Below are 23,906 nucleotides of genomic sequence, written 5' to 3' on the forward strand. Positions count from 1 at the left end.
CAAATATTCCTGATGATGCTGTCTCGAAACAACACGGTGGAAGGAGGGAAAAGAGGACGAAGAGGAACAGGATGGGGACTGGGGGACTCACATGAGGCAGGTGGACGGTCCACGCTGCGTGACCGGGGGGGGGGGGGGGGGGGGGGCAGGAGCGGCGGCGACTCGGCGGTCCCGGTCCCGGCCCCGGCAGGAGCAGCGCCATCCCGGCTGTGGGAGAGGAGTCCCCCGGAGCGTCTCCGTACAGCCTCCTTTAGGAGCCTCCGACGAGCCGCCGAAGCCGAACCGATGGTCGTGTCCTGCAGCCGCGGCACTCCGGTCCACAGGTGCCAGCGAGGAAGACGCGGATCCATCCATGCAGGGTGCCGCAGGAGTACCACCGGCCCGCCATAGCCGAGGCCGACTCCTCCAAGCGGGGAGCGGCTGGAACAGCACCAGTCGGCGTGGAAGGAGCCGCAGCGGCAGCGTCTGCAGTGCCAGCGTCTGGATCTCCGTCCGATGCCAGGGCGCTGTAGCGGTTTGACAGGCTGAGGCGCGGAGGTGAGGCAGCACAGCCAGGGCCTCTTTTACCCCTGCCGACCACCTCCACCCAAGACCACCGGCGACTCGGTGTTGAGCTGGAGGACGGTGGAGGCCAAGCGCTGGGATCCCAGTGCACCGTGTCCTGGAGGGCCACCGTGAGTGAGGCGATCTGGAGCGACTGTTCATGAGCCACCACCTGGAGGGCGGTCAGCATGGAGGATTTGATGTTTAGCTCACCAGAGAGCCGGCGAATGTCCTCTTTCAGGTCAGAAATCTTTTTGTCTGCTTTTACAAGCTGGGGGTCCACATCGGGGTGCATAGATGTTGCCATGTATAGGCTATGCTGGCGCAAGTTTCCCCACCTGTCAAGCAGGCCGTGTCTGCCTGTTAAAACCCCTAATACTTGGACATCGAGTGATTAAAATAACGTCCGATTAAATAAACAACTGATGTCCAAGCAGATAGCTTAAAAGTCACTCCAAAGCTAAAATAAATCAGTTTAAAATCTCGGGTTAGGGAGAGCACAGACAGGCAGCTACAGACGCCGACACATGTTAGTATACCAACATATAGGCTATCAATTAATTACCATGGAATTAGTGGTCTTACCAGTATAAGTATTATTTCCACGCATTTATTCTAAATATTTACCATTACAGCACTTCCAATAAATCTCAGAAATGGTAAATATATATATATATATATATATATATATATATATATATATATATATATATATATATATATATCATACTGATGTCACTTTTTTTTTCATCAAATATATAATGGAATAACTTAACAACAGTGAGTATTCATCCTTTCATAATTTAATAAAGAATGTAAATGTATTCACCATAAAATGACAAATGAACCATTTGGTGGAGCATATTTTTTGAAACATTATTTGACCCTTATTAGACTTTATTTTTGTATAAGATTACATAAATCTGTTCAGTAAGACTTCTGACACTAGGCTTACCTTTGAAAATCCCACCACACACCACATGCCTGGAGTGACTTTTTTGTTACTAACTTCCTGAAGGAGGCAAGCTGCAAAAGCATACTATTTAAAGACATGTAATGGATTTTTTGTTTTGTTTTGTTCTGTTTTGTATTTTTAGGATAACACACCTAAACCGAATGGTAGAGGTAGCTCAATTAGGCTGAGTTAAGGTCAACACAATTTCATTTATATTCAAATTCAAAATGTGCTCCACCAAACGGTTGAGTAGAACATTAAAGGGATTTATGGGAGACATTTTTTTTATTTTCTTTTAAATTATGCCCGTATTTCTCAACAATGTTTGACAAAGCCTATTGAACAGCACAAATCTTTGCTTAAATGCCAGTCAGTTGTACAGGGTACGTGTGTGCGTGCACATGTTGGCGTCATAAGTGTCGGTCATGTATGTGGGATGCTTGCGTGAAACTATAGCCCTTTTTACAAAGAGATCACCCAACACAACAACGTCGGCCTCTAGTGTGACTGTTAGAATGACCATAGCGGCTGGATGATGCAGTAAGACAGCAGTCAAAAGGCAATTGTACGGTGCACCATATCATGGGTGTTTATTCACCAAACCAGAAAAAAACACATACAGCGGTACAGGCATGGCAGCATTTACAGATGGGAGACCTGACCAGCATCAAGGAGAGATGGAAACTGGCGCCTTTTATACCCTATCACTGGTGCACTTGATTGGATGCTCCCATTAACAGGTTTTTTTTAACAAAATATATTATCTCATGGCTATTCACCACGGACAATATAACGAGCATACAATTACCATAATATTTACCATGACTACTGTACTGCTATTTACCCCCCCCCCAGAATAAACACAAACCCACTACAATAAATATACATATATACACCAACTACCAAACTCCCCTCTTCCTATCCCATCACTTAGTCTCTCCCGGAACCTTTAAGTTGGTGTTCGTACCCCCGGGGACTCTTTTGGCCGAACACCCTGGAGGAGACGCAGGAAGGACAGGTAAGAATCTACACAAACAACTCAAACACAGGCCGCAACTTTAACACACTAATGAACACTTTCACATTGCAATATTAAAGCACATTATGTTATGTCTGATGAACCAAAACTCAACAGCACTTAATTTTAACTGTTGTCTATCAGTTATGAACCCTGTAGGTACACACACAGTATTGTCTACTCTAACTCCTTCCCCTCCTCAGGTGAAGCAGATCATTCACAACCGCACCTGGCAGAGGACAACACCCGTCACCAATCACTACTCATCAATTTCACCATGGTTTGAAATGTTCATCCGCATCACATATTCAATAAAGCTCATGTGCAAATATGCAATGTGCAAACTGCTCTGTGCAAATTCTGCTAATAAAGTGCAACTATCACCATGAAAGTGCCATGTGCCATTATTAAAGTGCCTAATTAAGTTGTTTGTTTAAAAGTGACATTCATACACAGACCCAGTTGTGCAATATTTACAAGGCCAAAGCCATCAGTCACTAGTAACGAAGGGCTCTTCATTAGTGACATATAACATATGCGTGTGCAGGGCTTTATTAACAATACCAATGGTGTAACATGGCAATAACAATCATTTACCATCCATGTTATATGGCGGTCAATCTCGTCCTCTGCTAGGAGGGTAAGGAGCTCCCAGACCTCATTGTTTCCCAATTTGTGGACATTTTTGGTTCTTTGTCTCTGAGTTAGCTGCTAACTGCTAACAGCTACTTTTAAAAACTCCTGCAGTGGGTCATACGCATAATCAGAATGTCATACCTGTGCCACCCATGATCCCGTCCTTACGGCTGTCCCCTTTATACAGACATTGTTTCAGTGCTGTTCCTCTCTGTTGCCAGCTCAAGGTGAGACAACTCTTCCCCCCCATTGTACCTTTCATACCAAATGGCAAGGGCACATGACAGTATGAAATTCCCACCTTGAAGAGGTAGTGTAAAAGGGGCTTATAACAGGGAAATTACAATTTAATATTAATTTGATACTACTACTACTACTACTGATAATGATAATAACGAAAAATATTTAATACATTAGTGGGAAAACGAGGCATATCGTTATGACATTTGCAAAGGCATGGGCTATTGGCTACCAGTTTAAACATCCTCGGTCTCCAAGATCATTGCCTTTCGGATAACCTTAGTGCCTTGTGGTTAACTCAGTGACTGTATATACAGATGGACAATTGTTTCCACTTCCTCACACTGTACAAAAATGAAGCCAAAGTATCCCAGATGCAGCCGCTGCCATCTTGTGCTGGTGACGTCATTTAGAGCTAGAGTCTGCGCAGTAGCAGTCTCTGCAGTATCAAGTTCCTGCTATATGACAACATTGATCATGAGCACACCAAGCTGGCAGTCAAACCCCTTTCTGAAGCATCAAATAACAATTATGACCAAACTTATCAAAAAAAAGAACACTTGAACATATATCAGTGTGTTAAGAAGTACCTAAAATGACAGAGATCATCTATGGGAAAAATTAGATGTCTTATTTTGGCCCACGTCCTATCTGCAAACATGGGGGCGGTGGGCGGTTTGTGACCTATACTGCAGCCAGCCACCAGGGGCCGATCCAGACGTTTTGGCTTCATTTTTGGGGAGCTGTCATATCGTCCATCTTTATCATACAGTCCACAGGTCAACTCCATCCAAACATATTGTATAGTTATTAACATCTTAGCTTTTGGTAAAACATGTTAAACACTGCTGACAGAGTGAGAGGTTTTGTTCTTTAGTTCTCAAAATAATATAATTAGTTTTAAGAATTTTGTTGGATGAAGTGTCATTTCTTTGATAATATTTTTTCTCTATATTGTTTGAATTGTTTTTACATACAGCCTTGTTTCAGGAAAAATCTCAGAACAGGTAACACTGCACTAGGACAATTATTCATCTTTAAATTATCTTCAACAGTTTTGTTTTTTAGCATTTCACAAAATTACTTGTTAACCCTTAGATGCATGACCTACCGATACTTAGACTCTTCCATGAGTGAGGTCAAAAATGACCCCAATTAGAATGAATGCGTTTTATGCTGTAAACTTAAGAAATTTCTTTCATTTTGGTTAAAGATGATAATTTTTATTATATTTTGGTCAACAAAAGAATTATGTCATGTTTGACATGTTCATTTATCACTTTATTAACATTTTATCACAAAACAGCTTTTAAAAAGGTCAAAAAAGGTAAACATCCAAAAATGATCTCAGTTAGAATCAATGCGTTTAATACAATATTTCTTCATTTTGGTTTTAAAATGATGATTCTTATTATATTTTGGTCAACACAAGAATGATTTCATGTTTTACATGTTCATTTATCACCTTATTTCATTTGATCACAAAACTGCTATCATTACAGCTACAGTATCAAAACGTCAACATTCATTGTTTGTGTGTCCGTCTGTCTATGCACGTCCACTCACAAGAACACACATGCACGTCTTCGCTCTTCTCACTGTGAGCAGCTGTTACAAACTACTTGTTTCTGGCTGTGAGCATTGTACACAGGGTCATTGCATTTCCAACAACTATTGCTGGCTTTGCGATCTTTGTTTCTTGGACACATCTTATACCTCTTTCTCTTCTGTTGGCCCTGTCTGCTTCTCTCCTGTGGCTGGATTGCAGCTTTTGTCATTCCACAGCTTCCCATTGCTTCAGTGATGTAGGCTGGGAGGCATGGGTTACCTTCCAGTCGACTTCTCATGTAAGGTGTCACAAGTTCGCTTGAGAGCTCTGTGAGAAAGCGCTGCTATGCGCTGGTGATACCTGCATAGAATTCTGGGTGCTGAGCCTTGAAAATGTCTATAAATTACTACGAAGTAGTAATTTGATGATAATAAAACTACACTTTATCACACAAAAATCATGGATGTGGAAAATAAGTTCATATTTTATAGAAGCATATGTATTCTGAGATGTAAAAAAAAAAAAAAAAAGGATAATACTTACATGCATGTTGCTGTGTAAAAATAACCTTCAGGGTGGTGAGACTGCTGGCATTAGATGTGTGGATCGACAGTAAATGTATACCTGACAGCCACAGTTGATAAAAATCATAGGTTCCTAGGGTTAACCCTTAAAATTCCATAGAAAATGGAAAAGTCTGGTACTGATACAAAAAATGCAATTACTTAAAAAAATCTAACAATTAGACACAAATCCAAATGGCCTCATGTCAAAGACAACCTATATTAGGAATACATATAAGATTAAATGATAAAAATTTAAAATTACGAAGACATTGCAAAAAACAACCACTGGGGTAATTTATGACCCCACTAGATAGATACTTTCTAAACATTTGCATGTTGTTCAAAAGGCCTTTTCAACTTGACAACCACAGGAAACACTGAAAACTGGTTTACAGTTTATATATGGCAATATATGGATACCAGGCTGTCCAGATGCTAACGGGAGTTAGCTCATTACTTACAAAGGTAAGTGTAACTAACATCAGTAAAGCAACATTATCGAATGTCAACTGGAAAAATCACCAAAACCTTTTCTTTGCTGTCTTTGCTCCACACATCCAGGCCTCTAGAAGCAAATGAGTCTCAGCTGGTAGTCTGGACCTGAGCCAAAGGCGGATGTATTTCCCTCCTAGACGTCTGGACTCCACCCAGCAGATCTGAGGTCAGCAGGGTCACCTGAGGTTTGGGATGATCCGGTCAGCTGTTGTGGAGGGTAAAATTCAGCTGATGTTTCTGTTTGAGTGCTTTTTTTAATTTGAAGCCAGATGAGTAGAGCTCACATTACTGATATTCAGCCAGAAACATGTATATCTATACCTCTCTGCCTTCTACAGAAGTAGACATGGGATACACACTCAGATCACATATGATCTGTACATTGATCGAATGAAAATGCTTCCTGTTGACATAAACAAATTCATCCTGTGATGGAGCTTTTATAGCAATGTGTGTGCAGTCGATAGCTCAGATTACATTAGGAAAAACGGCTGTCGCTGCAAATTGCGCTTTAATGTTGGCCTGTTCAGCTGCATTGTATGGGAATTTGATATACCTAGCTGACATGCGAATAATACCGTCCCACACAACTGGCATGGCTCGGCTCAGGGTCGACTGGCACAGTCCCGATCAGTCGGCCAGCTCCCTCTGGAATGCCCCTGTTGCTAGGAACCCCAGTGTGGTCAGCACCCGTATGGACAGTTTCCCAGCATCACCTCTAAGTGTCGCCAAAGGATCAACAGCTGTAGAAACGTGCGTACGATAGCCATGAAGTTGGCGTGAGGCACCGCACATTTCCACGGTCATTTCACTCTTGATACATCTGAACTTTACCATTGAAAAGGACGTACGCCATGTTTTGTGCATACGCACCCTTTGTACATGAGGCGTTTTGGAAAATTACTGGGCCTTTTTTAAGCATGTGTACATCAGACACCAGACATCAGATTGCTCTGATACAACAAGCAAGGCTGAACTTCCCCTAAAATTTCATAGAAGAAATGGTCATATGCACTATTGAATTTACATTAAAATAAGAATTTATATTGCATTAAACATGCGCTAGGATGCGTTTAACATCATGACTATGATGTTCAAACGTCAGCTGTTTATCACCAGTTTTCAAATGCAACCTCCCTGTCATACATTGTCGCAGAGCCTCCAAGCATTCCTATGAGACAGCGCTGAGCAGGTTTTTTTCATGCAGCAAAGACGGTCATTGGATAAATGTGACAAAATCGTCACTTCCATGGAGGCTCAGCTTCCCTGGGACCTAATGGAGCGGTAGGCGGGAGAGGACACTCGGTGTATGCATGATGATTGGAGGAATTGTCTAAAAGGCTGAAACCCTATGGGGTGCCGTTTGTAAAGTGGCTCACGCTGAAAATAACATCAACATTTTGCCACATTTAGCTTCAAACAATGTTTAAAAAAGTGTTGTGAATTTTTTAACGTCACCTTTTACCACATTTACAGCAATATTTGTTAACTTAGAAATATATTAAATATTAAATCTAAATATGAAATCTAAATCTAAATCTAAATGTTAAATCTAAATGCTAAATCTAAATCTAAATATGAAATCTAAATCTAAATGTTAAATCTAAATGCTAAATATAAATATAAATCTAAATGTTAAATCTAAATGCTACATATAAATATAAATATAAATGTTAAATCTAAATATTAAATATAAATATAAATATAAATGTTAAATCTAAATGTTCTGGGTGAAACTACATATTTAGCTAATATGCAAATTCACACTGCCGCTCACCGGAAGTACCAAAATAAAAGCTCGAGATGGTCAGACTGTGTTTATAGAATCAAATAACGAATTAAAACCAACTTATCGGGGGAAATGGACACTTGAACATACATTAGCGTGATAATAACTACCTAAAATAACAAGAAACGTGTTTGGAGAAATTTTATTTGATGTGTACTTTGAGTTGTTAGTGTCCCTTCGGAGGGACTAACAACCTAAGCTAAGCTAACAACCGTTAGCTCTTAGCCCCGTTAGCAGTGTCTGTAATGACTCATTAACTCTTAAACGGTCCGTGAAAAAAATATTTTTTTCCAGCGGATGTCTTAGTTACAACATGATTGAGCTAGCTAAGGGTCAATGCAGTGAATTTCAAAGTCACCCCATTATAGACTTGAATGTGGGACAGGTGGAGGTTTTATCCTGATGGTGATTACTTGAGTCAATCAGTATGTTTACATAGACAGTTTCATTCCGCTTTCATTCGGAATGAAAGGCCATTCCGATTAAAAGTGGTCATGTAAATGGTCATTCCGACAAATTAAATCCGATTAAAGGGGGTGGTTTATTCCGTTTGTCATTCTGAATGAAAGAATTTTGTGTGCATGTAAACGCTCATTCCTCTGTAAGTTCTTTCCGGTCTTTCTGCGCATGCTCATTTCCTTGCCCTTTTGGCGCAATGACTTATATAGCATGCATAGCAACGGGCTGAGATAGAGCAGTCGGACTCGTTGCACTCACCGGTTTCCATACACCAAAGCACGGTCTTCTACCTCCCTTCTTCTACCTTCTACGTCTCTTCTCCTCCTCAACAGACGAAGCATTAGCAGAACAAGGTTGTTGTCGTACTGCTGCTTCAAGAATATAAGCAAAAGAAGCCCGAAAAAGGCACTAAGAATGGCGTCGTCAAGGATCTTGTTATCCGGAGCGAGGACTACAGTGTTTTCTTATGGTAAACGTAAACACGTAACATCCGCCCCGCCCCCTACCCAATCAGAAACCTTCCCTGCCCCAAACCTTGCACAGACCCGAATAAAGGCGATTAAACTGATCTCCCATGTAAACCCTCATTCGGAATGAATATTTCTCATGTACCAAATGATTTCCGAATGATTTCATTCAGATTTATTTCATTCTGATGTAACCGCACCCTATGTGAAGGGATCAGAGCCAAATGTTAATGTAAGCAGGATCATAATGGCAATGCTAACATGCTGATGTTTGGCAGGTATGTTAACCATGTTCATCATCCTAGTTTAGCATGTTAGCATGATAACATTACCTAATTAGCTGCGCTATTATGAACATTTTTGTGACTCTTTTTCTGGCATACTATAATATGTCTATTTTATGACACAGTACACTATGACTTTTTTTGCTTTTAGCCTTTATTGAATAGGACAGTTTAGGACAGGTGCCAAGGACATTGCCTTTGTATATGGGATGCTTGTGCTGGAAGGGGGGGGGCAGGGGGCCATTGGCCCCCCCACTTTTACCCTCTTGCCACATTATTTTTAACGTTAAGTAAAATACAGAGAGGGGCCATAGAGAGAAAGATACAGCCTCCAGCAGGCACTCAATTGTGCGCACGGACTCCTTCCTGCCTGTTACTGCCTCACCAGCCCGGTAAAGCCTTGAGCATCCTCGGCAGGCTCCGGGTAGACTCTCAGCCATCTGGCTCTATCCAACAGCACCTAGCAGTAATCCCCACTAACCCTGGCACCGTATTGTAAGAACTCCCCAGTTATAAAAAATAGAAATAAATCGAAAAGCGAGCCAAATTGTAGGCCTATCTGGTTCGCAATCAAACATTTCTAGCTCTGGTGTTTTTCTCAGTGGCCCCTCCACGGCTCTGTAGTACACAAAAATAAAACAAGAGAAGAAGAGAGTACTTACATTTTGAATCCAATAAGAGCACATCACACAATTCAAAAAAACAATAAAATAATTTAATCGCTACACTGTGTGTTATGTTGCCTGTTTGAACTGCTGTAGCTGCAATAGACTGCGTAACCTACTTCTACAAACATGTCAAAAGAACCAGTGAATAAGAAAACAAAACACTTCCAAACAAAATTGAAATTCAGCATGAAAAATGCTACATCAATTTCCACAACTTTGTCAGAGCCTGGATCTTCAACTCAATCAGCAGAAGAACCCCAAAGCAGCAGCTCTGTTCCCGCTGAGACTACCGCCGGAGTCGGCAATGAACCCAGCCAGGCTGGTTCCGACTGTGTGGAGGATTGTTGCCGGGACATCGAGACGGGTAAAGCTGCACAGCTAATCATAGACAAAAAGGAGACCGCTAGATCGTTTGGCCAAAGAGAGAGGTACTTCAGTGCAGACTGGTATAAAAACAGAGAGTGGTTAGTCCTGTGCAAAACCACTAAGCGAGCCTTCTGCTAAATATGCAGATTTGCTGCTGTCAAACAGCTTGTTACTTTCTCCAAATGTGGAGATGACAGCTTTGTGAAGTCCGGAATAAATAACTGGAAAAAATGCCCAAGCCTCCTAGACAGAAAATCTCAATTTCACAAAGAGTGTGTCCAAAAACAGTGCGCTTACTTCAGCCAAACACCTGTTAATATTCAGCTTGTAAAACAACAGTGCATTGAGCAGAAAAAAAGAAGAGAGGGGATGATGGAGCAACTTCACTGTCTGCAGTTTCTAACCTGACAGGGGCTTGCAGTCAGAGGGCATACTGATAAGGAGAGCAATTTTCCAAAGCTAGTTGAACTGGTAGCTGAGAAAAACCCTACTCTGAAAAGCTTTATGCTCACCCGGAAATATGCATCACACAAGGCCATCAATGAACTTATAAATGTGATGTACCGGGAGTCTCTCACCACTCTCTTAACAGAAATAAAAACCAATGCAAAACACTATGCAATTACTGTGGATGAAACTCGCGATATTGCTGGGCGTGAACAGCTGTCTCTGTCTGTCCAATGGGTATCTGCTGACTATGTTGTCCATGAGGACTTCATAGGAATGTATGACTGTCCTAAAACTGACGCAGAATCAATAACCCTCACGATCAAGGACATATTACTTAGATGCGGCCTTGACATTGGTGACATGAGAGGGCAAACCTACGATGGAGCATCTGTTCTACAGGGACAAATGTCAGGTGTGGCTAAACAGATTAAAGACATAAATCCACAAGCACTCTCAATGCACTGCACTAATCACAGTTTAAACCTCATACTTCAATGAGCTGCTTCAAAGTGCAACATTGTGCGTGGTGCCTTCAGTTTAGTTCATGACATACATGAAGTAATAAATAACTCACCGAAACGACTTGCCATCTTTAACACCATCAGTGCCGCATCTCCTTTCACACCCACTGGCCTCAAACCGCTCTGCCCCACTCGCTGGACAGCCAGAACCAGTGCAATAAAATCCTTGCTGGATAATTATGAAGCGGTGTACAACATTTTGGATGAAATAATCCGGATGGGGGGAAACACAGAGGCCTGCAAAAAAGCACCAGGGCTACAGGCACTGATGACACAATTCAGTGTTTTTCTGGGCTTGAAAGTGTCTCTAAAACTGTTCTCTTCTGCGGAGGAGGTGGCTCAGGTGCTCCAGTCCAGACGTCTCACCAGAGACAGTTCAGTCATCAGTGCAGATGCTCCAGACACACAACAAAAATCTCAGGTCACCCGAGGCATTCCACAGCATCTTTGAAGAGGCCCAAAAAACGGTCAATATTGACCTGGTTCAGGCACCGGCTCTGCCCCCACGTCGACACGCTCCTCCACGCCACTATGATAACGGAGATGCACCGCACCAGTGAGAAAATCCAGAGGACTATTACAGGAGCCAGTTCTTTCAGGTAGTCGACCTGCTCACCTCTGAGCTGACTCGCAGGTTCAACCAGCCCACTCTGCATCTGCTGATGAGCATGGAAGAGATACTCCTCACAGCAGTTAACGGTCCCCCTGGATTCAGCAGCATCAGCATCCCCCAAAATGTGGTGGACATGGAGCGGCTGCGCACCCAGCTGTCAATGCTTTCAGCTGTTTTGCAGGCACACAACAGTTCCACTGAAAGGCCTATCAGTCGGGTGACGAAGATGACCACACTTGCGGACATGCTGGCCGCACAGGGACGAGGCACGCAATCCCTCTTCAGTGAAGTCGACAGGCTTCTCCGGCTGTATTTGACGGTACCCATGTCAAATGCAACAGCTGAGCGGAGCTTCTCCTCCCTCTGTCGGTTGAAAACTTTTCTTCGCTCGACAATGACTGAGCGACGCCTAAATCACCTCCTCTTCCTCCACATCCACAAACACCTGACCGATGGCCTGGACCTCCGAAAAGTGCTCCGCAGTTTTTGCTTTGCCAGTGAGCGAAGGGAAATTTACTTCAGCAAAGTCTGAGGGGAAGATTAATTAGGCATTAATTAGGCCAAACTGTTGCATACCCCAGTTCAAGAGGCACTTTAAAGTTTTATAAATGCCTTTATGCTAGGCTACTTTTTTCCACCAATGCTGTGTTAATTTTGTAATGTAGTCCGAATCTGATTTGATCCATAAAGGGTTCAAAGTGTTCAGGTTTCATGCAAACACTGTTAAGAAATAAACTGTTTGCTTTTTTTCCTCCCAAGATAAAGTTCGTGATTAAATAGCCTACATTACCTGACTCTTTGTCTTTCCATAGAGGCTAAAAGACACTGTTGCCACTGTTGCGCAAGCTAACACTCAACTCAGAAGGTAGCCTACTTCAATCCCTGATCACCTTTAACTAGTCCCTATTATTAACTGGACATAGGTAGCCACGTCCACACGGTGACAAGCCCCAGACGCATAGCCCTTTATGGCCCCCCACTTCTGAAATGAATCCGGCGCGCCTGGCCCCTACTATAACTTTTTTGACATAGGCTATTATACTATGACGTTTTATGGTGTGGATGTAGAAGAGTCTGATTAATAATTCCACTAACACAAACAAAATGAGCAGATGACAGTGCTGCGTGCAAGCGTGAACCACTTGTTTTCATTTGGATGATGTGCTGCTGGATCAAAGATCATAGGGCACTAACAATTCTGAGATAAGGTTTTTTTTGGTTTGTTAAGTTATATGATCTAGTCACATCATTTGTATGAAACCATATGATTTTAAGTTGTATGCAATTTATTGTGTGAGATCATTACGTTTCAGTTGTAGTTAACCTGTGTAAGATCTGCCTCTAGCTAGCAGTACGTAGCTTGTATGGCTAGCTGGATGACGGCTCGGATGGCTGTAGCATCTACAACGAAAACATTTATCGACTGTTCTTTAAGTTACATCATGTATTTTGCTAGTTTACTCCAGACTTGCACAGTAATACATCTTAGTCTACCCCTCTTCCAATGTTGGCATCAATGTTTGGTTAGGGCTTGTGCTAATTTGAGGTTTGCCACTAGCAACCTGTCTGACTTTGAGATCCTATCAGTAATGTATTGGAATCCCAGCTAATCACTAATTCACACTGAAACACCTGTCAACCAAAAAAACAAACTCTCTCTGCTCTGCTCTGTATCTTAGGTTATTAGAGGCTAGCCCGCTGAGGGACAGCTTTAGCTTATTAAAAAATCAGCATCATCTGGTTATTTTTAAGGTTGTCATTTTCATGCCAAACATCACAAACATTCCATAAACATTCTGCATTTTACATCGATTCCAGAGTGAGCAAGTACCTTGTTGCTGGTATAAAAAAAGAAATTGTGGAAAATGGTAGGATGAACTGCGCTCTGTTTTGGTAGTTTTGCTGAAACATTCAACTTTGTTCATTTGCAGAATGAGGGAAATTGAGGAGAGCGAGGCACTTCTGGTGCAACAGATGGATCGAAACTGGACACAATATTCTTCTAAATTAGCATTAGTGTATTTTAATACACTAATGAATATTTTAATATTCAGAATTTCGCTTCGACAAGCTTTCTCTTTTTGACCATACACCTGTTTGCATCCCTGTTATTATACTATACTATGACTTTTTTATTAACAGACTATACTATGGTGCTTTTATAGCAAACTTTGAATTTTTACGATGAGTTTTTATTTTTTTATGATATACTATTCTAACTGTGCGTTCACACCAAACGAGATGGACGTGATGTCATCGCCCGTAACGCGAGTATCGCGTCGCTTGATCACAAATGTCACCTTTTTGATCATCGCTTCATCACTTCAATCGCGATGACGCAACCCTCCTCCCGCAATTTTCTTCACCTCCCGCTATTTTCTCGTCAACCATGGCTGAGTTAACTACCGTAGCTGCTCTTTATCTGTTGTGGACATCTGATTTGGATCGGAGACCCAAACGCCGCCGTGTCTGGGTTCACAATATCCTCCAGAAACGCACACAGCTGGGTGAATATCATCACCTCCTGCAAGAGCTGCGTCTGGATGACGGTCGTTTCCAGCGGTACTTCAGGCTGACGCTGGCCCAGTTTGAGAACCTGTTGGCCCTGGATATCAACGCTGATTGGATGTCGCGGCACAGCGTCACGCGATGTCGCTTGAAAAGTTCAAATTTTTCAACTTCAAGCGACACGCGATGAGGCGATGGACGCGTCATCGCTTCATCGTGTCACTCTTATCGCCTGAAACGCGTCGCCCGAAGCGTCATCGTGTGTCATCGCGTCATTTACATTGATTTTGAATGGAAACTTGTGGCGTTCATCGCGTCCATCACGTTTGGTGTGAACGCACAGTAAGACTTTTACTACTGTATGACTTTTTGTGACATCTATACTTTAACTTTTTATAATGCTTTACTATGGCAACACACTACACTATGGTATTTTTATGATATACTATACTATGACTTTTTTGTGAAATCTATACTTTAACTTTTAAATCACATACCATAATATGACATTTTTATGACGTACTATAGCCTACTATGACGTTTTTTATGGCATATTATACTATATTAAACTACCAATTTTCTTACATATTTATGGCATACTATACTATGACTTTTTTATGACATACCATATTATGTTTTTTATGGCATGTTATACTGTCAGATAGACTGATCTGATTGGTCCGATTGGCGATTCAGCGGGCTCTGCTTGTCGGGGCCAGATCCCTGTGCAGTGCAAATTCAAATTTGCTAGGGGCGGGGCATCTGGATTTCCAGGTTATGTTTTCTGTGCTACATGACATTATAGTGATTGTATTTCTTTATCCTTTTATTGGAATCATTTCTTGCTGGTTAAAATTCGTAAAGGCTCCATTTCCATTTTCTCAATCATCTATCATGATATTCTGTAAAAAGAAAAGGTTATCTATCACCTTGTGTCAGATACCATTTTTATCGATACTGATATACCTGTAAAACAACATTATACTTTACAAGTTATGACATACTATACTATGACTTTTTATGTGACATTTTTATGATCCACTATACTGACTTTTTTTGACATTCTACACGATACTGATGTTTATGACCTTTTTTATGACATACTATACCATTTTTATATTACATTTTTATGATACAGTATGACTTTTTTAAGTGAAATTATGACATTATGATATTTTTTATGATGTACTATAGTTTTTATGACTTTTAATATTCATGACTTTTTGTGACCTACTATACTATGACTTTTTTATAACATACTATACTATGACTTTTCATATGATATTTTTTATGACACACTTTACAATGACAAAAGGTCACAGAACAGACTGTGTTTGAACTCACAGAGCTGCTAGCATTGCTGTAGACTCTTAGCTTGGTTAATAACAGAATATGAAAAAATGATTTTCTGCTTTTAACAGACACAGGAAACGGATGTTGTTAACATGAGACTTTATTGGTAAGTGCTACATGCTTTGGACTGTTGAGTGAAGACCAAGTTAGAAGATCAACTGCAGGAAGGACAGGGAGAACAGGTGTGACAGGGATGGGGTCAGTGGGGTGGGTGGGGTCCAGTTGGGTGTAGATTACTGGTTGATGATTGGCCAGTTTACTCATACAGGAAGGCCTGGGTGCAGGGGGTGTAGCTGACGAACTCCTCAGCCTTGAACCACAGTTCGATCTCACGCTTGGCATTCTCCAGGGTGTCGCTGCCGTGGATGATGTTCCTGAGAAAATAAGGGAGAAAGGTCAATGGAATCATGGAGGGATGGTGTCAGTGATGATTTTGTGTGACCCCTGAACCTGACATGAAGTGCATGTATTATTGGTACAGTGTGTCATGTATTTATGGGGGTTTGTTTTTGTATACTCACCTGCCGATGTTGATGCACAGGTCTCCACGGATGCTGCCAGGCTTGGAATCAGCGGGGTTGGTCTCACCCAGCATCATCCTGACCAGCTTCACAATGCTCTGACCCTCCCACACCTGCAAACACATCAACACATCTGTCATCTGTTTGGTCAAGGAGGTATATTGCTTATATGATAATGAGACTGAACGTTGAAGACAGGAGCATTTTAGGAGTTATTAGATTTTGTCATGTGGAACAAAGAATTGAAGGTTTTAAGAAAAAAAAAACATTTTTGTGAAATCCTCTTCTCTACTGTCTAAGAATTAAGTGTTCAGATGGACATCTATCTCATGTCTGTGTTCAGGACGTAGTTAGCATACTTTGGCATAAAGGTACATCATTTTCTGTCAGTTCATGCTGTCATTAAGTTCTATTATTCACAAACGTGGCCTCTATTATCCATCGCTACGCCATTGACACAGAACTTTATATCTCAAACAGAGATTTTGGTTATTTGGGGAACAAGCCAGAAGAGAGGACCTCATTTCACTTTTACTACCATTTTAAACTCATCTATTCATTATATTCATAAAAAAAAAGATCCTCCTGTGTTTTTAATGTTTCTTTTTCTTGTATCATTTTTATTTTTGTTTTTCACATTTTGTGAAACACAGTGTATTGCATCTTACTGTATGAAATAATGAAAGTTTTTGTCAAAAGTTTAAAAAAAATAGACCTATTAACATGATGTACCTTTTTTGTTTAATTTGTATATTCACAGAGATGTAGAGTTAATGTAAAGGATGCTCTAAAGCGTATAGAAAGGAGGATGGGGTTGTTTTGTATTTAATATATATGTTAATGAAACACACTATTTATGATTAACTCATAATTAATTTTTTGTAATTAAATGTTACAATATGAAATAAGTTGCGACTACAGTATAATCAAATTATTTAAGTCTTAGATCTGTTATTTTACCAATCAAATTATGTTAATAAAAACAGTTCCACAGGAATTATTTTGTTTTAAATGTGTTTTTGTTTATTTGTTTGTTTGTTTTTTGTTGTTGTTTCATCAGGAAGCTAAAGTGTTATTGGGGGAAATGTCATTATGAAGTGAAGACTTGAAATCAAAACATATTTTAAGGGCTGTCTTTGTATTTGTGCCAAAACAGATCTTCCATTTCCTCCATAAGTATCAGTCCATAATAAATATGGAGAAGAAGTTGATCATTTTAGTGCAGAGCTACTCAGAGCTTTACGTCTGTCCCACAGACAGCCGTTTAGTCCTGATACACACTTAAACACAACTCCTGGAAGATAAACTCTGAACGTGGGATTTCTGGTAAGTTCGTTATGATACGGTGCCGGCTATGGTTGCTTAGCAATTTCAGACTCTGCGCCCTTGAAAGTTGGCACAGAGTAGCACCCCACATCCAACCTTGGGTTTTCCAGGCTGTTTAAGAATCGGCATGTGTCCCAGCCCTTAGAGGTCAGGACCTCTCAGTGTGATGACACCTGCTGACTGTGTTAAAGACGGTCTGCTCCATAAAAGGAGAGAGAGACCTTGGAAACAAAGAGGGTGTGAAGTGGGAGATATAAAAAGAGAAAGATATGCGACTGACAAGAGTGCCAGAGATATACAGGATGACTCTGTGTGTGTGTGTGTGCGTGCGTGCATGTGCGTGTGCTTGCGTTACCATGGCAAGGATGGGTCCGGAGGACATGTACTTGCAAAGTCCACCATAGAAAGGCATGTCCTTCAGGTCCAGGTAGTGCTGCTTCATGAAGTCCTCAGAGGCCTGAAAAAAAAAAACACACACAAAATACAAAATATTAATACATATTCTCAGCTATGCAAAGTAACAAAGTACATTTACTGAAATACAAATTTGCAGGGGTTTCCAACTCATGCTACTCTATACTAAATATTGTACTTTTTACTGCACTACATTTATCTTTTAACTACTTTTCAGATTAAAGTTTTACAAAAATGAATTGCTTAACACTTTCAGCTTTACTTTAGTATTACCACTTCATAAATGGTTATGGCATTTTAAAGTGTTATTAATGCATGATAACTTTTACTGTGAAGGGTTAATAACTATTCTATAAACAGTTAAGAAATGACTGATAACGCAGCTGTTATGATATTTAATGATACATACTTGAGTGAGTTTAAGGGGGTCATCCCTATATTCCCCAGGTTCTATGTTCCCTTTTTCCCATAGGCCCTTTTTTTTAAAAAAAAAGGGCCTATGTTTCCCGGGTCCTTTTGGGGAAAAGCGGGGAACATAGAACCCTTATTATTAAAAAGGGTTCTATGTTCCCCGGTCCCATACAAAGCGGGGAACATAGGACCCTTTTGGGGTCCCATACAAAGCGGGGAACATAGGACCCGGGGAACATAGGTACGCTCCCAGTTTAAGACTGCCAATAAATGTGCTAAAAACATAGAATAACGCAGTTTCAAGGTTCATCGTTAACTTTAAGAAGTAATGTTTTAATAAAAAAAATTCCACTATTTACACATTTTCTCATATTCACACACACAACAAATTATTGGGTTATAAATTGACCCAGTGTTATTTTTTATATTACTTTTGAGTTACTGGATCAAAACCTTTTTGCCAAAAATTTTGTCTTGGGTGGTATTCTACCCAAAAAATATTGTGCAAAATATTTACATCAATTTTCTTTCAGAAAGTAAAAGAAATCTGGTTATATCATCTTAAAATCAATTTGACAATAGAGAATGAGAGAATACATTTTTTTTTGGATGTGGGCGCCATCTTGTGAGGAGCATGTTGTGTTATTGTGCATGTTATGGTAGTCAAGCAAGTATTTATGATAAACTATAAATCCATATGACTTGGTAGCCCAAGGCTAGATAACAGACCCTGATGCACTAACTCCACTTACAGACTCGGACATTTTACACTATCTCATTTTTGGACGAGACGAGTGCATGCCCTTTGGTAACAGAGATAACAAAGCACAAGTACAATGTACAAGATGGCACCCTCATTCCACATGGTGTTAGCCTCTTAAAACAACAGTCTGCCTGTTATATCTGAAACATATTTATACCTGCAACATGTTTATGTGATTAAACCTGGATTATGTTGTATAATTTTGTCCTATACTCTTTTATTTCCTTTTTGAAAATTTGTTTCAAACCCACTTTATATAAACTAATTATCCTAAACCTCAATTCAAGTTCATCCTCAAGCACATAGATTATTAATCCACACAGACAGTGGAGAACACTGTGGGATTAACACCATCAGCACCACCACACACACAACAGCTGTGAATAACTACGCTGAGTGTGTGATAGTGATACAAGTGTGAGTCTTTCAGTATAGCTGCAACATTCAACAACTCAACAGCTGTCATCTAAACCCTGCGCGTGTATGCACGTTCCTGTTCTTCTATCTTTGTGAGGACCACTTCTTAGACCTTGAAAATGAGGACACCATCTGATCCTCATTTCAAAGAGCTGCTTGAGGTGGTCAAAATTAGCTTTATCAGTATGCAATATGAAGCGGGCAAAAGTTCACGTACATTCAGGTACTTTTAACTTTAACTTACTTTACTTAAACAGAATGCTGACATCATGATCAGCCAGTATCTCTACAAAACAAAAGTTAAAAACATGGTCCTGCCGTTGTTATGGTTACCTGAATGAATTTGGCAGCCACCAGCCTGAAGCCTCTGTGCTCGAAACGCTTAATGATCTCGCCGCAGAGTCCTCTCTGGACGCCATCGGGCTTCACAGCAATGAAGGTACGCTCCATTTTTACTGATAGAAGGCTGGAAAACACCAACGAAGAAGAAAGACAAACATAAAAATAGAATGAAACATTGAACTCAGATAATGAATAATGTTAGTGGAGCAGGACATACATGTAATTAAGTTCAAATGAGGGGGAAAGGGAATCACAGCAGAGATGAAACCAAAACCAAATCAGCAAATCAACCTACAGGCTTTTTCCACTTTTTAAATCCAAAGAAAAAACACACAAAACCTTTAATAAACTGCAGCAGCACAAATGTAGGGGCCTGGTTCATGTTGGACACACTGAAAGAGCCGTAAAGATTCAAATATCTGAACACAAAACATGGATAATGATATTACAAGACATTGTGCACAGGCCAACCACTGTTCTGCAGCATCATTTAAGTTATGGGGAATAGAAAAAAAATCCCCTTTTAACCAAAAAGTGTCCAGGAGCCATTAAACGGATAGTACTAAACTAAGAACTAAAAGTCCCCTCTGAAGAACAATGTGAAATTAAATTAGGTCCCTTCACACCTGAAAGTCTGAACCAAAGTTTACGTTTTTGTAAGTGTTCTTGTATCCTTTCTCTCTCATCCTCTCTGAAAGTCACTGAAAAGTGTAAAAAAAAATTTTAATTTTTTTTTTGCCAATTGAGTCTTTATAAAGTCATCCAACCAAACACAACAGTTAAACATTTAGTCTCCTCTTCCCATGGGCTCAACTTGTTTTGTTGTTTTTCCTTTGATTCTGACGATAGCCTGTCAGAGCTTTCTGTAATTGGTCCAAACCATCCAAGAAATATGTTTCCACACTAGAAACAAACCAAACCATGGTTCAGTTTGATCCTGACCAAGGTTTGGTCCAGAAGCAGAAATGATTTGGATATTTAAAGATTTAAATTTCTTTGGGTCCAACAAAGAAAAGGAAGTTCAAGACAAGATCTGAGAGGGATCATGAGGGAGGATCTGATCTTCTCCTCTTACAAGGTCTTAAAGGGCTATTATACACCTTTTCTCCCTCCGGTGACTGACGCTCAGTATCGTCACTCCATCATGCGTTTCTTGTATTAAGATAATATCAAATCACTTCTCATTAGGAAACTTCTGCTGAATGTGAAACTAAAACTGCCTCTTGAATACTTGGACGACGTTTTCTTCTGTCAGCCTGGAAACCTTCTCCTGAAAGTTGACACCTCCTCATGATGTTGGACAGAGCTTTGGCTGCTTTCTAATTTTACTGCCTGTTGGTATCTGCTCATGTGAAGCTGACATCTACTGAAAGCAGGTGGCTCTGGCAGGAATTCCGGCTGTGAGAGCGGAAAAAGCCTAGAGGATACTCTCTAAACTGAAACACAACTCCGGGGTGAAGTTTCTGAGAGTATAATTAGGATTCAGGGCGATATATCAAGGTTATGTTCTGCTGATTTATCAAACTGAGTCACTGTGGCTGTTTTTGTCATGTGAGCAGCATGTTGTTGGACAGTTGAACAGTTAAATCTGGTATTGTATCTCTACAGATGCTGACAAGGCTTCCATGAAAATCTCTGTGGATATTCATTGTTCTCAGAGGATAAGCCCTAATAAATTTGGTGATGCTCCTTTTCTTTCCTTCAGGGCCACCATCAGCCCAAAATTTCTTCAGGAAACTTCTACATCCAAGCAGCAAATTTTCCTTAAATTTACTGAGCATATTCATGCTCCTCAGGAGATGAACCAACAATGTAAATTTAGGAAATAATTACATATTCCTTCATGCTAACTAAAGGTATAATGATTGAGAGTGTTGTATGTTTTAAATGTGTGACTTTGCAATGTATACATAGAATCGACTTGAATATTTGACAACACAAACATTCCATTAAGACATAAACAAAAGAGAACTGAAACACACTAAAGTTGTTACTTGTGTGTATTTCTTCTGTTAATTTCAATTTGGCAGTTCATTTACATGATGCTAATGCTAGCAAATATTTGCTGTAACTTCTATATCATGCAATCAGAAAGTTAAATAAATTGTTTAGCTAACTTTACAGCAACACTGACTGATAGGAAACTTTGAGTTTCTGTACTCATTTTGGTTATTTTTTATTTGCAGCACTTATTTGCATGTATTGCATTGTCAAATTCTTGAAGATATTTTCTTCATTTTCATAAATTTTCTGTAGAGACACTGCTTTAAGCTGCAGTGCAAACAAGGTTTTTAAGTTTTAGAGGGTAAAAAAAAATCAGAGAAAATGTTCCTGTGAGTGTTGAAGTTTCACATCAAACTATGAAAAACTAATGAAAAATTTGTAGTTTTGGGGTGAAAATTTAGAAGGAACAACTTCCTGTTGAAGTGTCCTTGACCAAAACATTTATGACCTCTGACCTCTGCTCCAAAAATTGGGGACTATAGGAAAAACACTTACTGATCAAGAACAAAATATGCCATCTTGAAAATACGTAATTTTAATGACTGTTTGTTTCCTAGAAATTCATTTATCAGCTGATAGAGTCACATAGAAACAGCAATGAGAGACGTCAAATGACAGTGACCAATCAGGACTTTACTAACGGGGGCGGGGGGTGGGGGGTGGGTCTGCAGATAACAGCTGTTTGGAAGCACATGGTGCTCATACATATCAGAGCCAACAGTTTCTGAATCAGTTACTGTGTTTAAATTCACTTGGAAAATGTTTTTATTCCTGGATTTGGCAGTTTTCATAAGAACTACTTCTTTGGTAGAAATAATTCTTAGAGACAAAATTCTCAAAACCAAAAGTGACAGCACAGAGAGAGAAAGGACTAGAGGAAATACGTTTTTTGTCATTTGAGTGATCTGGATGGCGCCAAATAAGAGTAAATATTATTAATATAATTATCATATTTACTCTTGTTAAATAATCCTATATACATACTCCAAAGCCTTTAGCAGTGTAATCCTTCTTTGGAAACTTGAAGTAAACTCAATTCAAGTTTGTGTAGGAAGCATGCATTCATGTTTTACTTCAGGGACTCTTTGGTTTTAAGTCTGCACTCGAATGTTGAGAAAGCACCCACTGTTTCTATGTAGTCTGAATTTGAATTTCCTCCCACAGAACCTTTTCACAGGTTTACAAAGGCTGATATACAACCACAGGTTTTTCAATTATTTCTGAACAGTACTTCAAAGGAGACTGAAATGTCATTGACTCTAATTTGAGCCCAAATAATCTCAGTCTTATGCTGTTTGAATGCAAACACAAAATGATCCCCTGAACACACGCTACCGGCTGTCTGCAGCTGTCCAGTATGTCACCAATGCAGATGCACATGTGCTAACTATGCTAACTATGTACATAACTAACAACACTGACTGTCAAAAGTCAGTGCTTTTACACTGGTATGATTACTATACTACTTTACACTTCAGTCAAATGAGAATCTAAATTATGTGTGCAGCTGTCCAACATGCAGCATATGTACATACATTATGCATAAACAGAGAGCTGTTTGGAGCAGATTTTATGGGGATTTAAAATTATTTTGGGTAGTTTTATAGTCAGTATTTAAAATACAAAGCTATAGAAAAAGACAATGTGTGCATTTTGATGTGTGTGTCGATATCTACCTTGGTTGCGGGTTGAGGAGAACTTGTGAAGACGAGCAGCGGGGATGCGATCACCGAGGCCGAAGAGCCGAAGAGGACCTCTATTTAAAGGCAGCAATGGGTGGGGGGGGCGGGGCAGTTGGGGGTGGGGGTCCAAAAATGTGTGTGCGTTTGTGTGCTGGGGGGGGGCTACATCTCCGCTGTTGCTAGTTGACAGATCTGTTCAACACACAGTTTATGTTTGTGTTTGTGTGTGTATGTGTGTGTGTGGATGGGTGGGTGTAGGTGTGCGTCTATCTTTGTGAGGACAGTTTTAGATCTCAAGAGTGTAACACTGCAGAGCTGATACATATAATAAAAGATGAGACATTTACTACATTAAGTATGTAAAAATGTCCTTTTTCACTTTTTGAAAATGAACATTTAAGAAGTAATGTGAGGACGTTTGCGAAAGTGAGGACAGTTTTGGGAAACATTTGTGTAAAATGAGGACATTTGTGTAAGTGCAGATATTTGTGTAAAGTGAGGAATATGTGTGAAGACTGGACATCTATGAAAAGTGGGGGCATTTGT

The 23,906-nt window shown here is 40.2% G+C and overlaps 1 protein-coding gene and 1 long non-coding RNA gene across 2 annotated transcripts; one reads left to right on the forward strand and one right to left on the reverse strand.

Annotated features, from left to right (window-relative positions):
* Positions 1-130: 130 nt before the first annotated feature.
* Positions 131-3,021, forward strand: LOC144458626 (uncharacterized). Its single transcript, XR_013488020.1, has 3 exons — positions 131-784; positions 2,433-2,516; positions 2,720-3,021. It is a non-coding gene; the product is annotated as an uncharacterized LOC144458626 (long non-coding RNA).
* Positions 3,022-15,562: 12,541 nt separating this feature from the next.
* On the reverse strand, positions 15,563-23,465 carry LOC117269096 (nucleoside diphosphate kinase B-like). The gene is made up of 5 exons (XM_033645956.2): positions 23,355-23,465; positions 19,666-19,798; positions 17,683-17,784; positions 16,002-16,114; positions 15,563-15,854 (listed from the first exon to the last, which is right to left on the reverse strand). Exons 2-5 carry the CDS (start codon positions 19,780-19,782, stop codon positions 15,737-15,739), a joined length of 450 nt encoding a protein of 149 aa, XP_033501847.1. The 5' UTR covers positions 19,783-19,798; positions 23,355-23,465; the 3' UTR covers positions 15,563-15,736.
* Positions 23,466-23,906: the final 441 nt, after the last annotated feature.

Source organism: Epinephelus lanceolatus, chromosome 18 (genome assembly GCF_041903045.1).
Source record: "Epinephelus lanceolatus isolate andai-2023 chromosome 18, ASM4190304v1, whole genome shotgun sequence".
Taxonomy (NCBI): Eukaryota; Metazoa; Chordata; class Actinopteri; order Perciformes; family Serranidae; genus Epinephelus; species Epinephelus lanceolatus.

What these genes read in the sequence shown, in the direction of transcription:
- LOC117269096 (XM_033645956.2), bottom strand. Translation starts at nt 19,782, where the DNA reads ATGGAGCGTACCTTCATTGCTGTGAAGCCCGATGGCGTCCAGAGAGGA. An exon ending in TGGCTGCCAAATTCATTCAG is followed by an intron (nt 17,785 to 19,665) that starts GTAACCATAACA and finishes TTTTTTTTTCAG; the next exon opens with GCCTCTGAGGACTTCATGAA. An exon ending in CTGTGCATCAACATCGGCAG is followed by an intron (nt 15,855 to 16,001) that starts GTGAGTATACAA and finishes TTATTTTCTCAG; the next exon opens with GAACATCATCCACGGCAGCG.